We start from the raw sequence: 21,921 nt of genomic DNA on the forward strand, positions 1-21,921 counted from the left end.
CTCGTTTAAATATATTAAAAATGAGATTAAATAAATATATTATTATTGCATTTGAATTTAATAAACGAAATCAATTTTTCACGCTCTTCAATGCGTAGACGCCGAAATCCTTTAAATAGTGGGTTTGTTGAAACAACAGGCATCTTCGGTGAGTTGCGCGCAGCTCACTGTTGGGTCCATAGTTCAGGGTCCAAAAACAATGATGAAGATCAAGGGAAGTCTTTTGCTTCTCTGCCTCCTGGCGGTCGGGATCAGGGCCCGTCCCGAAAGTGGTAAGATATATGTAAAGACTAATCTGAATGGCCCTCAGTGTTTGAGTTGTGAATATTTGAATCATGGTGTGATGATCTGTGTGTTAACGTCTTTTAAACATTGCGGGGTGACAGTTGAGCAGCTAGCGGCCGCCAGCTCGGAGTACCGTGGCGCTCCCAGTGACGATATACTGTCTGACCAGCGATCCGCTGAGCGCGCATCTGACATTGATGAATCGAGAGCGGCAGAACTGTTCGAGTCGAGCGCTGAGTCACTCATCTCCGAACGTTCTGCTGATGACGGTGAAGGTAATTGTGTTTCTACTGCGCACTTTGGCTCCTTCGCACCACGCACGTCAAGTATGACACAACACCTTGCCTTGAGTCTATCGTTCCAGATGTATTCAAGTTACCACAACTCCAACCCTGAGGGCTAATATTCTTTAATTTCCTACTAATGCCACATTCGTACCAGAGAGTCCTACTGCACCATAGTACTGCTCTTATAATGTGTATCTTTGATACCATATTGTTACTGACCTATTTATTACAGCCGAATCACGGGATGCCCCCGACGAGGATGCTCGTTCGGAGGAGTCTCGCATGTTCATCCCTACGGCTTTACCTGCACCATCAGGTAAATATCATTTCAAATTTATTTATTGACTTTCTATTGTTTTCCGTTTTTTTATAGGAAATGACAGAAACAACTTCGAGGAACTTGTATGGTACAGGTTTGAATCCTGACCACTGGCATGACAAGCTACATTTATTTCAAACCTATTACAAGGCTTGGATCTTCTCCCAGCATCAAATCGGCGCTCATCAACGGACTGCACAAAAACCAATTCTGGACAAACCACAAGCCAGTTTCTCAACTCGTTAAGATTGCAACTTGAGACCGCATATCAACATTTTTTTCACTTCAAGGATATTTTCAACGCAATTGCCAATCCAAATAGACCATTAATTTAATCCTTCACATTCTTTCAGGACCAGCACCGCCAGCGACAACCGGAGCCATCGTCAACAAATGCCACTCAGAAGGTGACATGTTCTACGAGAAGCGTGGAAGCTCCTGCTACATCTGCGGCTGCTTCACCGGCTTCTCTGGGCTGTACCCCAAGTGCGCGCCTTGCAACCAATGCCCACCTGCACCATGTAAGAATAGAACTATCTTAGCTCAATTTCCTATGACAGGTTTAAGTCAATGGACTCTGCATGAAATGTTTTCCTGGCCAACATTTTGTGGCTCTTTGAGGACCACACTTTTGTGGTGATAACAGGACTTTTGATGAGAGAGAGAGAGAATATATGCGATCTACTATTCACAAATATTTGTCTCGTGTAGTTTTAATGTTTTCCTAGAGTCAAACATTGGTAGATGTCTTTTTCGAGACTCAACAAATTGTATACAATTGCATGCTCAACTTGCCAAAAGATCTTCGTACAAGATCACCACGCTAGCTAAACGTGAGTTGGATGTTTCTAGGTATGCAAGGTTTCATCACGATGTTTCCTTCACCGATAGTTAAAGCATCATTACAACTCAGTGTTTTATACTCAAAAAACATTGGCCAATTATCAGTTAGAAATTATTCGCCTAATAAATAGACTTTAGTTTAATTTGAACAGAATCGGCAAACAAACAAATAGGCTTTATGAATTTACGGAGTTCCTAAGCCATAATTTGATTAGAGCACACATATTGAATGCAGTAATTAATTTGATGTTTAACTATTTAAATCGGATTGATTAATTAGATGACCCTAATTACATCCAACTAATTGAAATATTGAAATGAAATCTGAGGTATTTTTTACCTCTTTTGAAAAACGATAGGGTTGCAGACAATGTTTTCCAAGTAAAAGAGTTTCAACACTGTTTTTTACGATATGACTTAATATATATTTTTTTACCTTTTTTTATTTCTACCCCTATGTGGTTAGTTTTACATAGATAAGTTTTTCATGGAATTATGATTGATATAATAGAATTCTCGTTTCAGTCGCACCAGCGCCAGTGCCGATGCCGTTGCCGCCACCAGGTAAAGATTTATAAACGAAAGAGTTCATAACTTGGTCTAATGAATTATTTTGGGAAAGGCTCTATGTGAAGGCTCTAGGCCTATTGTGAAGGCCTTAGTCTATAAGAGATTAATTCAGAACATTTCTCAAATGAGTATTTTTAAAACAATTCTATTTATCGATACGTGTAATATACGGAAAGAGTTGAGATTTCTAAAACATTGGATGTAGAAAAATATCGAATGACTTAATTATTTATATTTCACAGGAATATCTTTCCCTCTACCAGGTATCGAATAAAAATAATTTTGAGATTCAATATAACAGCTTTACTAAAAATACTTTTAATTTAAATGACATTGCTATATATTGGTTAATTAAGGCTATAAAAATCTGAAATATAAAATTTTATGATAATTTAATTACAGCTCATATAGATCTGTACCCAGGTAACAAAATTAAAACATTTAATTGGAGTTAAAATAATTTTTCGTTTCATTAGGAGTGCTGGTAATGGAATTGTTTTCATATTATATTTCTTTATTCGAATTATTTCAGCTATTGTGTATTTCGATTGAAAACGTCTTGATAGCCACTATTCTGTACATTGCTTCTTTCCTAAGATGATGGTGGTTAAAATGTTTCATCATAGCAGCAATGTGCTGCATAGTGGCTTTCAATTTGACGCATACTAGCTGTCAAGTGAAATACACAGTACGCAGTTTTATTTCTTTTGTTTAACCCGTTACTGTCCAACTGCTGGGCAAGGGTCTCCTCTCGAAAGGGAGGGGTTAAGAGTAACAAAGTTCATTTGAATTTAATGTTTTACAGGCGGTATATTAATCCCGCACGGCGCTGCTGGCCAAGCAGGTTAATATTTAACTCGTTAGTAATTGATATATTTTGTATACATCGATGATATTCTCATAGAGTCTTGTTGTCTATAGGCGCAGAAGCTTCAATCGGAATACTGGGTTCACATACAGGTTACACAATCACTTGTTTTATTCTCGAGCTTCTGAGCTTTATTTATCAGCTGTTTATTTTCGGACTTTATTTATTAAAATATTCTCAGCCGGGTTAATATCAGGCCCAGGTCTATACGAAATTTTGAAACATTTCTTAATATTTATGCATTTTTTCGTTTGCATGATTTCTTCACAGGACCTCTGACTTTAAACCCAACACCGGTTCATCATTCAGGTTATCGAAATTGCAATATACAGTACTTTTTATACTTCTAAAATCTTGTGATATTCTTAAATTTTATGAATGTCTTTATGATATTACTGTATGGTTGCCTTACTTTTCTAATCTGTTTTTTCATACTATTTTTATTAGATGGGGGAGCACCACCGGCTACTCACAATTGGAATTTGCATTCAGGTCTCATAAATTCTATTATAGCTTTATTATGACTAGTGTTGTTTAAACTTCAATGAACTTAAGTAATCAGATTAAAATTGAAAATGTTTACTTCTATATAAACTTGGAATCACTAAATTGCTATTATTGCATTCTTAAATATGGTTAATTTCTTCAAATTGTCAATTTCCGTTGCATTTTCTTTTCATATATCAGTATTTGTTGTCTTTTGATACTTTATCAGAATTTCATTACAAATTATTTTGTTCTATGTCCTTGGGTGAGAATTATATCTTATATTCAATCTTATTAAGATCTAAGATTCTCCTTTCTTTTTCAGAAAATTTCATCGCCGTACCATTACCAGGTACTCAATCCAATAAATAATTTATTAAGGCATCATTTAATTCAAATACAACTGCCAAAATAAATTTTATTTTATATTTTACAGAACCAGTTATCAGTACCCCTCAACTCACAGGTACATTACAATTTTGAAAAATAAAAGAAAATATTTGGATATTTTTTTGGTTTCAAATTTAAAATTATTTTTTCTCAATTGTTACAGCGGTTTCGCCAGTACCAGGTAAAAATATGGATAAAAGAATACAAAAGAACATGGATATAAATATGCCTCTGGTAATGGTTCTCAAATTTTGGTAAAAATAATTTTGATTCTTGGTTCTCAGAACAAAATTATCTAGTCGCTATTATAGTTCTACAGTCTGTTTCTAGAGTATCAGATTTAGCCTTTTGTTTCCCTTTTCAATCAATGAACCTAAGTCTTTGCACCAAAAGTCTCATTCATTTTGAGAATATAATCTGTGTATAACATCTTCTAATTTGGATTTCCCACAGTTTCTATTTATGCTGTTTCCTCAATAAGCCCAACTTCTTAGCATTTTCTTTTCACAATTATATAACATTGTTGTGAATTCACCAATCCTTTTTTCTACCCGTCCAAATGATTACATTTCATCCGGTTATCCGGATACGAGGTAATATTTCCCTATTTACATCCCACCCGCCCTTCATCTGCAAATGTTCCTACAACGTTACTTGAAGATATTTTATAAATCTTGTTATTTTCCTCGTTGATCCCATGTTTTTGTACTCGAATGAATTATTTTTGGTAGTTTGGATATTGGTTTTTTGTTTCACTGACAGATGTATTATTTTTTGTAATAGAATCAGATATTTTCTTTGATTAGGTTGGTGTATTTCGTGTTTTATAAATAGGTCAAAGTTTTAAAATGCTTATAGCCACCATCTTACGGGTAAAACAAACCCTTGCGCTGTCATCTCGTAAATGGGTGGCTGTTAAAGCATTTAAGAGTTTCAGAGGACAAATAAATAGTCAGTCCCAATTGTTGTTCATTAAGACAACAGTCGTTAAGCCGTGTTAAAAAAACTCATGAAGGACTTGAACTACTTCGACACTAGGTTGACCATTAAAAAAATAATAATCTACGTGACTATAATAAAACAATAGCAAAAAAAAAACTTATTGTTCAGTCAATGATGGAACATGAGCACGTAAAGATATCAGTCTATTTGTCATGAATTCCAAGAAAATAATATTAGTTTAGGGGCGTAGTATAAATTATGATAACAATGTGATATTAATAATGTAGTTGCCCAAAGAAAATGTTGTTTGAAAGGTTATTTTATTACAAATGTCATTCAGTTATATACGAGTATCATTATATCTTATATTAGATTTTAAGTCTTTTAGTTACTGGGAAAAAAACTTTTAAAGCTCAAGTCTCAACTGACATTTTGCTACATCCACATGTTGCCGTTTTAAAAAGAATTCTCACCTTATTCTTTAAATAAAAAATAATTTACTAGAATTCTTTCTCGACAACAACAGAGAAAACTTTAGTATCACCAGGAGTCAATTGAAGATTGAAATCTTTGAACACTTCAAGAAATGCTCCAAGAATTTTCTAACCATGTTTTTCTTCACCGTTAAAACAAATGATAATATAAAAATTTGTACTGATACAACTATAATTTTGAAGGCATTTGGGAGGCCAATATTTCAATACATTTACCAAATATTTAACACTTCGACCACAGTAATTCTTTTTTGCATTTTTCAGCACCAGTGCCAGTCCCATTGCCGCTCCCACCACCGCGAGTTCCTTTGCCGGTGATCGCACGACCAGTCCCACAACCGATCCCACAACCGATCCCGCAACCGATCCCACAGCCGAAACCACACCCCATTCTGCCATTCTGTGAGTATGCTCAACATCAATACTTATAGTATTTTAAGTTGTAAGGGTTATCCTTTATAAAAATGCTGATAATTGAACCTAGCCTCTAATCTATGGGAGGCCTGTCACCGTAAGATACGAGAAATGCTGAAATTACCTTTTTGTATGGAATTGAAACGTAGAACTCATTAGTTTACACAGTTACTACACCTTACTAAACGTGTCATTCATTGTTATAGCTATAGTAGTTATAAACAGTTGTACTAAAGACAAGACTATGAGTACCTGATCATGGCGGAACAGACTCGGTTATCTAAATATATTTATATGTAACTCAGGGGTGACTGATTGACATAGCCCAAACCACTGTACGAATCGGACTAAAATTTAGCATGCAGGTTGATTATGACGTAGGCAAGGATTTTGCTCAACTCTGCCCCAAAGGGGATAAAATAGGGGATGAAAGTTTATATGAAAATTCTGTCTTATGTGACAAACCACGCGGATGAAGTCGCGGGCAAAAGCTATAAACACATTGGAGGATCAACACTAAGACAGTACAAGTCTACAGCACACCAGCTTTCAGACACTATTTGTAGACAGCAATTGTCTACATTTTACTTCAAAAACGTTTACTTTTTAATAACCATGCGTTTTTTCCACAGGCCCTCCTCCAGTAGTGATTCCTGGACCTCCCCGTCCATACCCAGTACCTGTACCAGTGCCCGGCAAACCGGTCGTGGTGCGTATCCCAGTACCCGTACCCTCACCTCCTGAGAAGATCTACATCCGAGGACCTTCAGTACCTGTTCCAGTGACAGTCACGAAGAATGTACCAGTTCCATACCCCGTCCACAGGTAACATTGTAGAATTAATGTATATGTGTAGAAGTTGAGTGTGCATGGAATATCGATACAACATCATCTGCCTAGCCTTTCTTCCAACTATGTTGGAGTCGGCTTCCAGTCTCACCGGATGCAGCTGGATACCAGTATTTTACATGGAGTGACTGTCTATCTGACCTCCACAACCCAGTTACCTAAGCCATAACCCGATGGAAAATCAATAAAACGTGATGTAAAAATCTCAATATGGGACGAAAAAAAAATATGGACCACAATCGACAGCAAATAGTCTGGAATTGAAATTTTGTGCCCACAATTTCAATGTCTGTCGGCTCATCAACGACACAGAATCATACGAGAAAAAATATCAATGTTTTCCTACTATCAAATTGTTTTTACTGCAAAATTTTAGCATTCAAGGCCTAAGACCCTGATCTGACTTAAAATTGCTGCCTGTACATGGCTGATATCTTGACAATGACCAATATATGCTGGATATTTTGACCGTATGTGGATATTTCAGACCCATTCCCGTACCAGTACCGTCTCCACCAGTCCGCGTGCCTGTCAATCACTACATCCCAGTGCCCGGCAAAGACAGATTAGTCCCTGTACCTGTACTTATCGGCGGTAAGCATACAACTCTGGTTGGAGCCAAACTTTAAGCGAAAAAAGACTTAAGCCAATAAGAATCTCAAATTACTTAAGTTTTTATTCCGCTAAAACTGGCTCGGACAAAACAGGTGGTAAATTCACTAAAATTAACAAAAGTGAATGAACGATTTGGTTTCGATTTTAAATATGAATCTATAGGGTCTTTAGGATGTAGGTGAATGTTGTAAATTAAATGATTATTTTTCCAGAAGACAAATTCTACCCAGTGGCCGTCATCATTTACGTGCGTGAGTACTGTGACTTTACTTCAGGCGTTGCGCCATTCTGTTAAAGAACCGAATTCATAATTCAATACGTTACACACAGTATTGTGTCTAACGTATTCGTTTCATTTCAGACCACATCTGCAGAAGGCACGAACCTTTGAAACCGTTCACGTCACCACACGACCCTTGCCGTGTGCTCGTGTGCAAGGTCAAATACAACTACGTCTACTATGAATCCAAACCCAACCCAGCTTGTTCGAGCGCAGGTATTAACGGTGCAGTCTTTAGGGAATAATATTTTTCTTCTTCGACTGGTACGAATGTGGCATCTCTCTGTCATTAACAAAATAAAAACCAAATCGTTTTTTCCTTTCAGTCAATGTAACAGTTACTGAATCTACCACTTGTGTATTTCATTTAAAATACAAAGTTCGAGTAATGATAATTTTTCATTGTTGCCAGGTGGGGGCTGGGGCAGTGCAAATGCAAATGCAAATGCCAATGCTAACACCAACGTCTTTGGACACGGAGCTGGAAGCGCCGCGGCCGACGCGAACGCCAACGCTAACGCTCTAACTGCATACCCACTAGGACCTTGGGCTGGAGGTGCGGCCAACGCAGCAGCCAACGCAGCAGCCAACGCAGCGGCTAATGCTGCAGGATTAGGAGGCTTTGGCGGAGGTTATGCTAATGCCAATGCCAACGCTGCCGCCAACGCTGCTGCAACCGCCGCAGCAAACGCAGCTGCTCAAGCTTCTGCCTCTGGATTCTCTAATGCCGCAGCCAACGCTGCAGCCAATGCTGCTGCTAATGCAGCTGCCAAAGCTGTAGCCAGTGCAGCCGCCCACGCTGCCGCCGGAGCATATGGTGGAGGATACGCTAGTGCCAATGCCGCTGCCGATGCCGCAGCCAACGCTGCCGCTACCGCCGCAGCCAACGCAGCTGCCCTAGCTGCCGCTTCTGGTTACTCTGACGCCGCAGCTAATGCCGCAGCACAAGCTGCAGCCAACGCAGCAGCCAATGCCGCTGCCCACGCAGCTGCTCACGCAGACGCTTCTGCCGGAGGATATGGTGGAGGACACGCTAGTGCTAAAGCTGAAGCCCATGCTGCAGCCAATGCTGCTGCCAGCGCCGCAGCGAATGCCGCAGCTAGTGCCGCCGCTCAAGCATCTGCCCAAGCTTCCGCTGCTGGATTTTCTGGCGCAGCCACGAAAGCCGCAGCTAACGCAGCCGCCAATGCCGCAGCCAACGCCGCAGCTAATGCAGCAGCTAGTGCCGCTGCCAGCGCAGCTGCCCATGCCAGCGCTAGTTCAAGTGGTGGAGGATATGCTATTGCCAACGCTGAAGCCAGTGCCGCAGCTAGTGCCGCAGCCCACGCTGCAGCTAGCGCCGCTGCCAAAGCAGTCGTTCAAGCCACCTCTGCCGGTTTCTCCAACGCAGGCGCCAGTGCGGCGGCTCATTCTGCAGCTAGTGCCGCAGCCAATGCCGCAGCTCACGCCGCAGCCAACGCTGCCGCCAGCGCAACCGCTCATGCCAGTGCCTCCGGTTATTCAAGCGCAACTGCCAATGCCGCAGCCAACGCCGTAGCTACCGCCATCGCCAATGCCGCCGCCAGCGCAGCTGCCAATGCCGCCGCTTCCGGTTACTCAGACGCCGCAACCATTGCCGCAGCCAATTCTGCAGCCAATGCCGCAGCCAGTGCAGCAGCTAGCGCTACCGCCAATGCTGCAGCCTCTGCTAATGGATATGGCCACGCAAGTGCTGAAGCCGCCGCAAACGCAGCAGCGAATGTAGCAGCCAACGCAGCAGCTAAAGCATTAGCCAACGCAGCCGGCTACGGAGGATTCGGTGGATATGGAGCAGCAAACGCTGAAGCTAATGCCGCAGCGCAAGCCGCAGCCAATGCAGCAGCCAACGCAGCTGCCCAAGCTGCCGCTCAAGCTAACGCTGCCGGTTATGGAGGACTAGGTGCATATGGATCAGGTCATGCCGCCGCTCAAGCCGCAGCTCAAGCCGCCGCAAACGCAGCAGCCAATGCTGCAGCTCAAGCAGCCGCTCAAGCCAACGCCGCAGCTAACGCTGCCGGTTATGGAGGACTTGGTGGATATGGAGCAGCAAACGCTGAAGCTAATGCCGCAGCACAAGCCGCAGCCAATGCAGCAGCCAACGCTGCTGCCCAAGCTGCCGCTCAAGCCAACGCAGCCGGTTATGGAGGACTTGGTGGATATGGATCAGGTCATGCCGCCGCTCAAGCCGCAGCTCAAGCCGCCGCAAACGCAGCAGCCAATGCCGCAGCTCAAGCAGCCGCTCAAGCTAACGCAGCCGGTTATGGAGGACTTGGTGGATATGGAGCAGCAAACGCTGAAGCTAATGCCGCAGCGCAAGCCGCAGCCAATGCAGCAGCCAACGCAGCTGCCCAAGCAGCCGCTCAAGCTAACGCTGCCGGTTATGGAGGACTAGGAGGATATGGAGCAGGTCATGCCGCCGCTCAAGCCGCAGCTCAAGCCGCCGCAAACGCAGCAGCCAATGCCGCAGCTCAAGCAGCCGCTCAAGCCAACGCCGCAGCTAACGCTGCCGGTTATGGTGGACTTGGTGGATATGGAGCAGGTAACGCTGCCGCGAATGCAGCAGCCAATGCCGCTGCGAATGCCGCAGCTAATGCCGCAGCCAACGCAGCAGCCAATGCAGCTGCCCAAGGCCTTGCTGGTTATGGTGGATATGGACAAGCAAGCGCTGATGCCGCCGCGAACGCCTTGGCCAACGCCGCTGGATTAGGAGGAGGTTACTCTAGCGCTGACGCCGCAGCAAACGCCTTAGCCAACGCCGGTGGTCTCGGAGGCTACGGAGCTGGACAAGCTAATGCCGCTGCCAACGCTTTAGCCAACGCTGCTGGATTAGGTGGTTTGGGAGGTGGTTATTCTAGTGCTGATGCTGCAGCCAACGCTTTGGCCAATGCTGGCGGACTTGGAGGCTATGGAGGTGCACAAGCCAATGCGGCAGCTGAAGCTCTTGCCAACGCCGCCGGTTTAGGTGGTTACGGATCTGGACAAGCCAACGCCGCAGCTAACGCTCTCGCTAACGCAGCTGGATTAGGAGGCGGATACTCTGCTGCTGATGCAGCTGCTAACGCCTTAGCTAACGCTGGTGGATTAGGAGGATACGGAGCTGGTCAAGCCAACGCAGCTGCGAACGCTCTAGCCAATGCCGCTGGATTAGGAGGCTATGGTGGTAGCCAAGCCAACGCAGCAGCTGACGCATTGGCCAACGCCGGAGGTCTCGGAGGCTACGGAGCTGGACAAGCTAATGCCGCAGCCAACGCTTTAGCCAACGCTGCTGGATTAGGAGGTTTAGGAGGTGGTTATTCTAGTGCTGATGCTGCAGCCAACGCTTTGGCCAATGCTGGCGGACTTGGAGGCTACGGAGGTGCACAAGCCAACGCAGCAGCCAACGCCTTAGCTAACGCCGCTGGATTGGGAGGTTACGGAGGTAGCCAAGCTAATGCCGCAGCTAACGCACTCGCCAACGCCGCTGGATTGGGAGGTTACGGAGGTGGTCAAGCCAATGCAGCAGCCAACGCCTTAGCCAACGCCGCTGGATTAGGAGGTTATGGAGGTAGCCAAGCCAATGCCGCGGCTAACGCTCTCGCCAACGCCGGAGGATTGGGAGGTTACGGAGGTGGACAAGCTAACGCTGCAGCCAGCGCCTTGGCCAATGCTCTATCTGCAGGTGGATTAGGAGGAAGCCAAGCAGCCGCTGACGCAGCCGCCCAAGCCGCAGCCAACACCTACGGATTCAGTCCATTCCTTATCCGTAGTGCAGCAGACGACGCAGAAGGCAAGAGCGCTGATGATGTAGACCAACGCGCTGATGACTCTCAAGAATCCAGGAGGAAACGCAACGTTCTCTTGAGAACTAAAGCTTAAGAATCTTGTAAGTATCTCATATTATGTAATTGTGTTTATTCAACAGTTGTAATTACCTGGATGCTTCCATTAGTCTGTCTGTTACCAATTGCGACACAAACTTTTATGATTCATTGATTAATATAATTATGATTATGGATGGTCAGTAATTTAAAAATACTTCTACGGTTTGCAGCAAGTTCTTTGTCTATAAAAATGGTTTCTTATACTCGCATATTTATATACTTTGTTTGTTTACAGAACATCCCGAAGCCTATCCTAATGATCTCTCGACAAATATCGCAAGAACCTGGACACGATTCAACTTAGTTTTAATCAGAAGCATGTAAAATGACGAGTAAACTACACACTTATATAGTATCTATTAAAGCATTAGTGGGATATAATCTGTATTTTTTATTTCTAATGTTATTTTCCCTTACATTCTTAATAATACACAAGTAAAGAATGAACTTTCATGAACTGACTAATCAAAAAACAATCACCTCAACTCAATTTTTAATTATTTGAGCAAATAAAAACACAAAAATCCAAATATACTCTATCACAGAAATCTGTAACACTTCAAAGATTTACTAAATAATGATTACATTCACAATAAAGGAGATTAATAGCAAACAACATCAGTCACACCTGCCAATAAATTATAGCAAAACAAATCGAAAACACATTCACTAATTACATTATAAATCTTAAGTCAAACGGATGTCAGAACGAATTAATAAGTACTGTTATAAATACAACTGATTGTACAATAAGTACATATTCCTTGAGTTTATGCTCATGTTGAATCAAGTGCGAAATTGAGCCAAAATGCAGGGAGGGGTGATCAGAGGCCTATACCTCTTAGCCTTCCTGTTATCGGCTGAAACTCAAGAATTAGGTGATACGAAGCCATTGGAGGGTCAAAAGGAAGATCTCAAAGAAAATGGAAGTTCTGAAGTCAGTGCCCAGGACTCTAGCGGTAGTGTAAACAGTTTGAACGAAAAGATTGGTGCGAATAATGGTAAGAATGTTATGACACTTTTGACATTATTATTTTGGGGCAGTTGTTCAGATAAGATTTTTTGTAAAAATAACTTTTTCGAGGATAGACAAATGTATATTGTAAAAGTAGTATTAAAAGGAAAACATAAAGAATAAGAGCAATAAAGACTCAAGGTCTGTCTTAAGGTAATTGTGGTAATTTATTTTTCATTAATGAAAAACTTTACTTCACCAGGAATAGAATCAAACTCAGAAGACCAATCAATAAGTTCAGAGCCGCCAAATTCAAAGCTGAATGAGGAAGGTAGTACAAATACATAACTAAATACAAAATACACATTTTTTAATACAAAACATTAATAACGGGAATTTTGTTCTAGATTTACTTTCATTACTGAAAGTGTCTGACAGTCCTGCACAGAGTTCTTCGAGTGACGAAGTAAAATCAACACAGTCCAATTCTGCCAAACCATTGTCTCCAAAATTTCAAATATACAGTAACTCAGAACAAGAATCATCAGACAGTCAACAAGTGATCAAACAAGAAAGCAGCAATTCCCAAGAACAAAGTCCTTTATTTACTTCTCCTATACTCCCACCAGGTTTTGAAAGCATAAACATACCATCAAACACTAAAAGAACAGATACACCAAATTCTCCAAATCTGTCAAGAGAAAACTTCAGTCCATTATTTTCGTCAGAATATGGGCATGGACAGGCAGATTCTGTTCAGTCATTACAACAAAATTCTTTTTCTCCCGTATCATCATATTCCCATGAATCTCAGAATGTGGAAGAAAGGCGGGCCAGTGATGACGGTCAAGCTAATGGAGATGAGAGACGTTACAGCGATCGTGATAATTCCTATCCTTTCATTGTTAATTCTGCAGCAGACCAGGGAGATTCCCAGGAGTTACGAAGTGGTGCTCCATATGAAGAAGATGAAGTGATAAGTTCGGCGCATGCGTACTCCGCGGCCCAAGTACAGCCGTCTATGGGCGTTTTGGAGGCTCATAATCAAGGATTGAATCCATATTCTTATGGATATCCTGGTGGAGGTAAAGCTTCAGCAAATGCATTAGCTATGTCGCCAAACGGTGGGTCCGCAAGTAAGTAGATTGGTTGATATTTTTATTAGTTTATATAATTGTTGAGACTGTTTACCATACTGAATATATGATGAAATAGACTATTCGTCACATTTAAAATAATCCAGTGTTCAAAACTTAAAACAAATGACATCAAATTTCTTATTCAAGCTCGTTTGTATCACTCTCTCTTAAGTAAGTAAAATCGTTAAATACTCTCTTAAGTGGTCTATATAAATAAATTTGTCATAAATTGATTACCGATTATTAAAAGCATAAACAGCTTTCTAAGAACAATTCCCAAATCTCTTAATTAATGATCATAATTTTGATTTATATCTCATTAATACCCATTGCCCACCAATACTTCGGGAACAGCCAACTCTGAATACATAACTCAATTAATTATTTTCAACAATGAAAGTTTTTATTTGTTCACGGAAATATTTCGTATTTCAGGCGCGCAAAGTTCGGCGATCGTAATCGAGGGTAATATTTTCATTTATAATAATTAATAACGACACAACTGGAGGATAAAACTGTTTAATCATTATGAATGGTTTCAGATGCGAAGTCAAGAGTAATAAGGCCGCACGAATACGTATTCCCACATAAAATATTGGGTAAGTATTCTTTTCGTAAATAAAAATATATTGTTTCAGGGCAGCTGAACGCTTATTATTTATTAAATAATACATAAATCACTGAGCAAAATAGAATTTTCTGTTCTACTGTTTATAGTAATAGAGATTTTTATTCGTTCATTCATTTATCGTATGGTTGGTAGTAACCAACCTATTGTGAAAGTTGTTCAAGTCACTCGAAATTCGGAGACACTCAGTTCAAATAATATAATAATATGTGATCATCCATCTATATAATGTCCGCGCTAGCTGCTAAGCGATTTTTTATCTTATCCCATTACTTTCCCACTGCTGGGCAAGGTCTCCTCCCAAACTAGGGGGAGGGGGGTTAGTTATTCATATATGAAATTTAGAAATGGTCACCCATCCAATAAACGACCGCATCTAAGGTATTTATGATATTCATAATTACAAAGGACTGTAGATAAATAACAAACATACAAAACTAATAACATTAACAGAAATGATTTGATTCAGTACACGTTTAAGGTATGATTAATTGACATCTCTCATGCGAGCGTCCGTCGAGGATTCCGTTTGACGAGGAGCAAAGCAACTTGTCATAAGTTACCAAACCCATGTAATTCAGAAACTATTTGACGCTCTGATATTCCCTAGGGATTTAATGAACGAATTATATACCCTGAAACAACCTAGATAAGTTTTGTAAAAGTAACCTTTTCCATTTTGCATTGTCTTTTAGTCTGACTGTAAGTACAGGCCTTAGTTTCATTGTGTGCTCTAAATACATGTAGCTAAGGCTTATTTAAGAATAAATACGGCTGTCATATGTTTTCTTTAGTAATGTACCCCGACATTGGTTGATATTCGTTTTTTCTTTTGTCTAAATTGTCATAGAAGTGTGTGTTTTTATTTACAATCTGCTCTTAGTGTATTGAGGAAACTATCTTAGTGTAATGTGATCAATAATTCCTGTAATTTCAGGAGGAGACAACATAGTACAATGTAAAAGGGAGAACGAGTTCCACCACTTCTGGTCCCGTCGCTTCGACTGCCTCGTCTGCATCTGCCTCAACGAATACGGTCTTCTGCAACCAGTCTGTGCCAGCTGCTCTGGTTGCCAGAAACCTGCGCCTCCAGAACCTGCTATTTTTATGCCTTCACGACCCCCAACCCCTGAACCATACATTCCCCTTCCAATTATAGAGCCTTTTGTAAAGCTGCCTAAACCTAATCCAGATCCTTTCAGGCCTCCCGCTTCAGCTCCATCGCTTATTGTAGAACCTCCTTATGAAGGAAATATTGAAGCAACTACCACTCCACCAGTGAGAGAAGGTAGGTCTTTTTTCAGTTCAAGTTTTTTCACTAAAAATGTTGCCATATTAGTCAAGGTTCTAATGATGAGATATAAAAAACACATAAAAATGAAATTAGATAGAAAATATTTTGCTTTTTTAAATGTATTTAAGGATGAAAGATTTTTGTAAAACTTTCTAAATATTCGTTTGCAAGACTTTGAATAAATATTGAGTTAGTCTTATACAAAATAAACCTAACATATTTTTTTCTAAATTATATAAAGGTCGAGCAGAAAATATATTTTAGACCTTCAACTGATCCAGATAAATTGTTGGCACGATTTTTAAATTTCGTCAAGGTAGGCTTGTAGGATCCCAATGAGGATCTAGAAATAATATTTCACGAAAGATTAACGATCCGTCCAAAACTGCTGTCTTTAGTACGTCGTTTTGATTAATAACTTGTACGAAGAAATACGAGTTTTCTACTGAAACCACAATTTCGTTCAATTTACTCATATTGGCCACCTTTGATTTATTACTTCGTGTTACTTACTGAAATATTTTTGGGAGAAATAAGTGTTAAGGAACCCGACTAGAAAGTTTGGCTTTTGCGGGAAACGAAAATACAGGGCATGTATATTTACATAAAATATATTGAATCTCTGTTTATTAATTGAATTACATAAAAATACTATTTCGTTTAAACCACTTCACTTATAATATTATAATAATATTATGTTCCAGTTTAAAATTTTTAGAACTGTTATGAAAATCTACTTAAATTAAATTCCCTCAATTTATTTAGCACATGCAAACTAAACTCCATAAAAAGACGTATAAAACTGCTCATTTTTATGAAATAATTTTGCAAGCATTCTTAAAGTCAACTTATCTAAAAATTTTGCTGACGATCGCTCCATATTTTAGTTCCAGCGACGTGCAGTCCCCTGCCAATTGGGCAGACTTTCACGAACCCACTGCATCCTTGCCAACTGTGCATATGTACGGAGAAAATCAACGCGTTGGGTAAATTTGAAGTCCATATTGATTGCCAGGACAGCCCACATTGTGGTGAGTTGGGAAAAAAGTCTTTGTTTCGCAGTTTTTGCTTGTTTATATGCAATCATACCTTTTAAACTCTCGCGTTGCATGTTTAATGTATAATAGAATACGGGAATTAACGCGAACACGCATTTTACCTTAAAATGGCTAACGTTTCGGCGCAGGTTGAGTCAGCCTGCGACCACGGCGAGAGCAACCTACGCCGAAACGTTAGTTAGTTGTTTATATGCATTTTTGATAGTATTTTAGCTGATAGAAACCATAATACTATTTGCAGTCGGTTAATTACATTACTCCACTTATAAAATATCAAGTGCATGAGTGTGTCAGTCATTCTGGGTACAATAAAATCATACATTTTGTATGTAGAGAATCGTAGTGCTGTAGAATTAAAATTACAAAGAAATTAAACTCTGAATCTATTGTATCAGCTTCTACTAAATAAAGTATTTTATTTCAGTGTTACCTTCAGACGTGACTACTTTACGTAAGTTAATTAAAATTTAATTTTCTTTAACAATATAATCAAGAGTCTTTACACTATCAATGTCATATTTTTCATTTTCCAGCGCCGATCCCGGACATACCAGTGCCCGTGCCACGTAAGTTAAAAATTCCGTGTAGCCTTCGACACATTGGCAATATTTCATATAGGTACCTGGGTCGAATATGGCCAGCCGAAAAATATGGCCACATACCTTATTCCACACCTCTTGCATGGTTCACTTTAACCGACACTAGGCGACTAGCAAGCCGCTGGAAGGGTTGACGGGTACGCCGTTCGGTGTTGCGATACTAGCGACAATTTATGGTCACGTTACCAAATTTAATGCTTTTTCTTCTTATCGCATGGTTAGTGGTCAACCTAGTGTCAAAGTTGTTCAAGCCGCCCGAAAGGCCTATGACGTGGCTTACCGACTGTTATCTTAGTAGATAACTACCGGGATCGACTTTTTTACGCGCCCTCCGAAGCACGGTTACAACCAGCTCAAATACTATTATGCGGTCACCCATCTATAGAATCACGGCGCCAACGGTTGTTTAACCCACAGATCGTTTACAGACCGGTGAGTGCAACTAGCTATGGGTGACAAAAAATGTTGTGTTTCTAATAAATAATGGTATGTGGCCATATTTTTCAGCAGGCCATATTCGACCCAGGCACCTATCGAGTTTTAAGACAACGGGAGAAATTAAACAGTTTTTATGACTTTCATGTTGGGAATGAAACGCAGCTGATGAAATATGTGAGACATGTTCAAGAAGAACTTTCATTAGTTGAGTATCAATTCTTTCAGGATGTCCGAGTTTTATGTTTCATAAAATTAATAATATTTTCTGATAGCCAGATGGCCCGTTTATTGGCTTCTTGATGTATTTTTCGAACCATAAGTAGTAGTTTGCGGACTTGACTTATAACGAAATGAATAGTTACTAAGCTGAGACATGAAATTAAGATATAAAAATTATTTCGACGTTTCTGAACTAATAACCATCAACAGCAGTGCTATGTAACAATGAAAATGACACTGTGTGTGTAAACTTTGTTTTAAAAAATAGCGATGACAACAGCAAGATAACTAAAACCGTAATTTTTTTCCTAGCCTCTGAATATGGATACGATGTATTTTTTCCAGTGCCTCTTTGTGAGAAGTTCCCTCCTCACGTGTTGTTCCCTCATCCAAGAGACAGCTGCAAGCAGTGCCAATGTTCCATACAGCTGTCTGAGGCTGGGATCCCAGAGCAGCAGATCACTTGCTACCAGGACCCAGCTTGTGGTAAAAGTTTTAACATGACCTTTGTCACTTATGAACTATTCTTTTCTGTAGTTTTGTAGTACAAGCCAAAGCAATTACAGGCTTGCTTGATTTGCAGATTTGTGTTTACTTTTATCGACAACAAAATCATGAAAATTATTAGTTGAAAATGAAAAATTTTACTTTGTATCAAACATTACGTTTACGTATCGAATCCCATTTCTCACATTGAAGCTTAACTTTCAGTAGATGTTATCTAGTGTTTCAATAAAATCTACGATACCACAAAGATTAAATTCGCATTTTCAAACGTAACTCCAATTTTGTTTAATTTTTAGCCCCTAAAACGGAGTCTCCGTTAGAGAAAGAGCGTGATAAGCCGCCAGCTCCGTTCATACCGATCCCAGTGGAACCGTACCCTGGTCCTTCACCTGAACCACCAGCAGAACCCACCCCTGGACCTGTGAGCTATCCTGTACCAATGGCACCTGAGGCTCCAGAGCAACCAAGTAAGTAATGCTAGAATATAGAAGAATAATTTTCCGAAACGTTACTCTTTTATTGATTTTCTAAAAGAGGTGGCGAGTCGTGGTGACGAGTTTAAACAAAAACAAATGCTAATTCACTCCATTTAGGCAATACTAAGCCATCACATTTTTATTTATTTTAAACATTCATAATTTGTGTCTACGTCATATATAAATGTCTAACGTACAACACGTTTTTTCGTGTTTTTTTGTTGGTATGGGTCAAATTCTATATTAAAAATATCCGTATATTTCTGAATTTGTCTTTTAGTGCCGTGGCCTCCTTTAACAACAGCCGCACCTTCAACAACGCCTGAAACGCCAAAAGGACCATTACCAGGCCCTTCACCACGTAAGTGCTTACAACTATTTTAAATTCTTACTTATGCATTTTCAACATAAACTAATATTTTGATACGAGACTATTCAACAAAGGCCGCGGTTACTTTACCACTTATCTTTTCTTTAATGAAGAAAAATATATAATTGTACCAGTCCATGTTCTAACCGAATGTCTGCGGAGAGACGACTACCGCGTCAAGGTACCACAAGCTACTCTCAAGTGGATATTTCTACTGTGTCAGGAGACCATCATCTTACAATGATATAATCTTTCAGATGAATCCTGCCGACCGTATCCTCCTAATCAGACATTCCAGCATCCCTGGGATGAGTGTCAAATCTGTCAATGTACCGAGTCATCAGGATATGGGGTCGTGAATGTCGAAGTCAGTTGCTTCACCAAGCTGTCTTGCTGTAAGTAGCACTTTAATATTGTGAAAACCTATTATAATAACTGGTACTAATATTAATTTCATAAATTCAGGTATAGAGTCACCACAACAAGCTGTTCAAGGTATGAATTCTAGAGATATAGTATAGTATAGTTTATAAAATGTTTGTTTAAAAACATTCTTATTCCTAATGCATTCATATTTTCATTACAGCAATAGCAGGTAACACGAATTCCGGTAAGCACAACTTTACTCATGCATAAAATGTTAAATTATTCATAAAATTATTCCAGCTAACCAAAAATTATCTCATTTCAGATAACTAGAAGAGCCATTGAGTTCAGGACAGTTGCAAACTTTGCGAGTGCGTGATAACCGACGATTTAACGTCCGTAGTTAGCCGACACTCGTTTACACCCCGATGTGAGAAGAGGGGTGGCCGACAGGGGGCAGCACCGGGCAATATAAAAACCCGTATCAACTCGAACATTAAAACCAAACAAATAAAGTAAAAATTTACGGCCGGCAGCGACACGCCGTCAAAATTGTAGATACAGGTGGCGTAAAAAAAGATGGAGTCGCGTGAAACGGTTCCAAGTTTAGATGTATGAAACGCTCGTATTTTACATTTTTGCAATAGTATCGGACGTTAGGATTGAAATACGAGTTTTTAGATTACATAACATTGAATTCGGACATAGATATGATATTCGAAATTCGAGGAAGTAATTTTAGGAATTCTATTTGTGATCGTAACTTATTGATATAGAAACAAACAAAGGGAACAGTTAGATAAATCGTTTTTCACGACCCTAATTAAATAGCATCAAGGAAAACCAATACGGTGAATCGTTTTGGAAACGCAATAAGGGTCGGCGATGAGCACAATCGGGCATATTGACGCGCCATAGATTGGCTCTCAAGTATTGACACTTGGACGTCCATTCACGGCAACCACTCATCCCAGAACGTGATAGCGTTGGTAATTGTGCGCCCATTCAGGTGCCACTCCAGTTATCACTTTTATTGGCGAACGTAAAAACACTTTTTATTGTTGATGATTTTTCGCAGACCGATATAAAATTTTTAAATAAGCCCACCGGTAACTGTTTCAATTTTGTGTGACAGGTTTATAGGCTTGTTATTTATTTATTAGAGTGAGGTCGTAACTGACAGCTCGGAATCAACGTCAAATATTGCTTGCTCATTCATAACTGGCTTATATTTGTTTTGCTTTTATGATGGTTGGATCTGACGCGGTTTTATTTGTGTGCAGAGAGCAGTGCATCGAGCGAAGTGAATCAAGTACCGAATGCTGTGTATCCTGTGCCTCAACAATACGTTCCCAATTCAGGAGATGTACAGAATCAAGGATACGCAGAAGTAAGTGCTGTAGCCCAGAGTTCGGGTGGTAATCCCGCCCAACAACCAGGGTCTAATCAAGCCGTAAGCAGTGCAACAGCTCAAAGTTCTGGCAACAAGCCAGATCAACAAGAGCCCGGAGCTTATCAATCAGCATTCAGTAGTGCGATAGCACAGAACTTAGGCAATAATCCAGATCAACAGTCAGGATCCTACCAATCAGCCGAAAGCAGTGCCACCAGCAATGGACAAACTGGGCAAGCTGAAGCCACTGCTGAATCCTATTCCCAGGGATCAGACTATCAAGGAAACCAGGCAGGAAATGCAAATGCTATAGCAAATGCTCAGACCAATTCTGGCTACCCTGGTTCTTATCAATCCGCGAATGCTTACAGTAGTGCCACGAATAATGGAGGAGAGGCATCGGCAGACGCGACCGCAGAGAGCAATGCCCAGGGACAATTATATCAAAATAATGGCAATAATAATGCCCAAGGTGGTCCAATCAATGCTGGCTATCCAAGGTCTTATCTATCAGCTAACGCTAACGCCAACACAAATGGCGCTGGCGGTAGCCAGTCTTTAGCAGAAGCAAGTGTGGAAAGCCAAAATAATCCTAATAATTTGGGATTACAGCAAAGTGTTACCGCTGATGCTGCAGCACAAAGTTCTCAGAGCAATGCTGGTTATCCTGGATCTTATCAATCAGCTGCTTTTAGTAATGCACTAAGCAATGGAGGTCAGACAGCTGCTGAAGCGACTGTAGAGTCTAATGTACTTCCAAACGGTGGAGGCAGTTACCCGGGTTCATACAGTGCTCAGAACCAGTATTCCGAAGCTAACGCTTACGGCCAAGGTTCTTATCAAACTCCTCGACCAAGTTCTACTATATCTTCAGGCATCAATAACCTCCCTGGTTCATACAACCCATACTATTCTCAATCAACGGAAGCTAATTTGAACGGTCAATATTCAGACACCAC

General features: G+C 40.6%; 3 protein-coding genes across 21 annotated transcripts in view; 2 read left to right on the forward strand and 1 right to left on the reverse strand.

The window, feature by feature from the left end:
* Dys (Dystrophin) overlaps positions 1-21,921 on the reverse strand; it is a 595,099-nt gene that overhangs the window by 231,414 nt on the left and 341,764 nt on the right. The window lies entirely within an intron of this gene.
* On the forward strand, positions 115-11,901 carry LOC142982067 (uncharacterized). 12 transcript variants are annotated; one of them, XM_076128374.1, is made up of 21 exons: positions 121-272; positions 387-560; positions 805-888; positions 1,245-1,412; positions 2,260-2,298; positions 2,547-2,567; positions 2,707-2,727; positions 3,110-3,148; positions 3,226-3,264; positions 3,443-3,481; positions 3,620-3,664; positions 3,984-4,010; positions 4,095-4,124; positions 4,212-4,229; positions 5,749-5,886; positions 6,531-6,723; positions 7,235-7,341; positions 7,575-7,613; positions 7,724-7,858; positions 8,055-11,522; positions 11,756-11,901. In XM_076128374.1, the coding sequence occupies exons 1-20, from the start codon at positions 200-202 to the stop codon at positions 11,513-11,515; spliced, it is 4,890 nt and encodes a 1,629-aa protein (XP_075984489.1). In that variant the 5' UTR covers positions 121-199; the 3' UTR covers positions 11,516-11,522; positions 11,756-11,901. The 12 variants fall into 12 exon arrangements, with proteins under 12 accessions (XP_075984500.1, XP_075984489.1, XP_075984491.1 ...); XM_076128385.1 differs by lacking the exon at positions 387-560 and having other exon boundaries at positions 115-272; XM_076128376.1 differs by lacking the exon at positions 3,443-3,481.
* On the forward strand, positions 12,277-19,917 carry LOC142982069 (uncharacterized). Its single transcript, XM_076128388.1, has 16 exons — positions 12,277-12,521; positions 12,738-12,806; positions 12,883-13,611; positions 14,050-14,079; positions 14,157-14,213; positions 15,180-15,530; positions 16,424-16,567; positions 17,019-17,045; positions 17,128-17,160; positions 18,196-18,336; positions 18,654-18,824; positions 19,114-19,194; positions 19,461-19,598; positions 19,669-19,698; positions 19,790-19,813; positions 19,895-19,917. Exons 1-16 carry the CDS (start codon positions 12,329-12,331, stop codon positions 19,900-19,902), a joined length of 2,226 nt encoding a protein of 741 aa, XP_075984503.1. The 5' UTR covers positions 12,277-12,328; the 3' UTR covers positions 19,903-19,917.

This window comes from Anticarsia gemmatalis, chromosome 21 (genome assembly GCF_050436995.1).
Source record: "Anticarsia gemmatalis isolate Benzon Research Colony breed Stoneville strain chromosome 21, ilAntGemm2 primary, whole genome shotgun sequence".
Lineage (NCBI taxonomy): Eukaryota > Metazoa > Arthropoda > Insecta > Lepidoptera > Erebidae > Anticarsia > Anticarsia gemmatalis.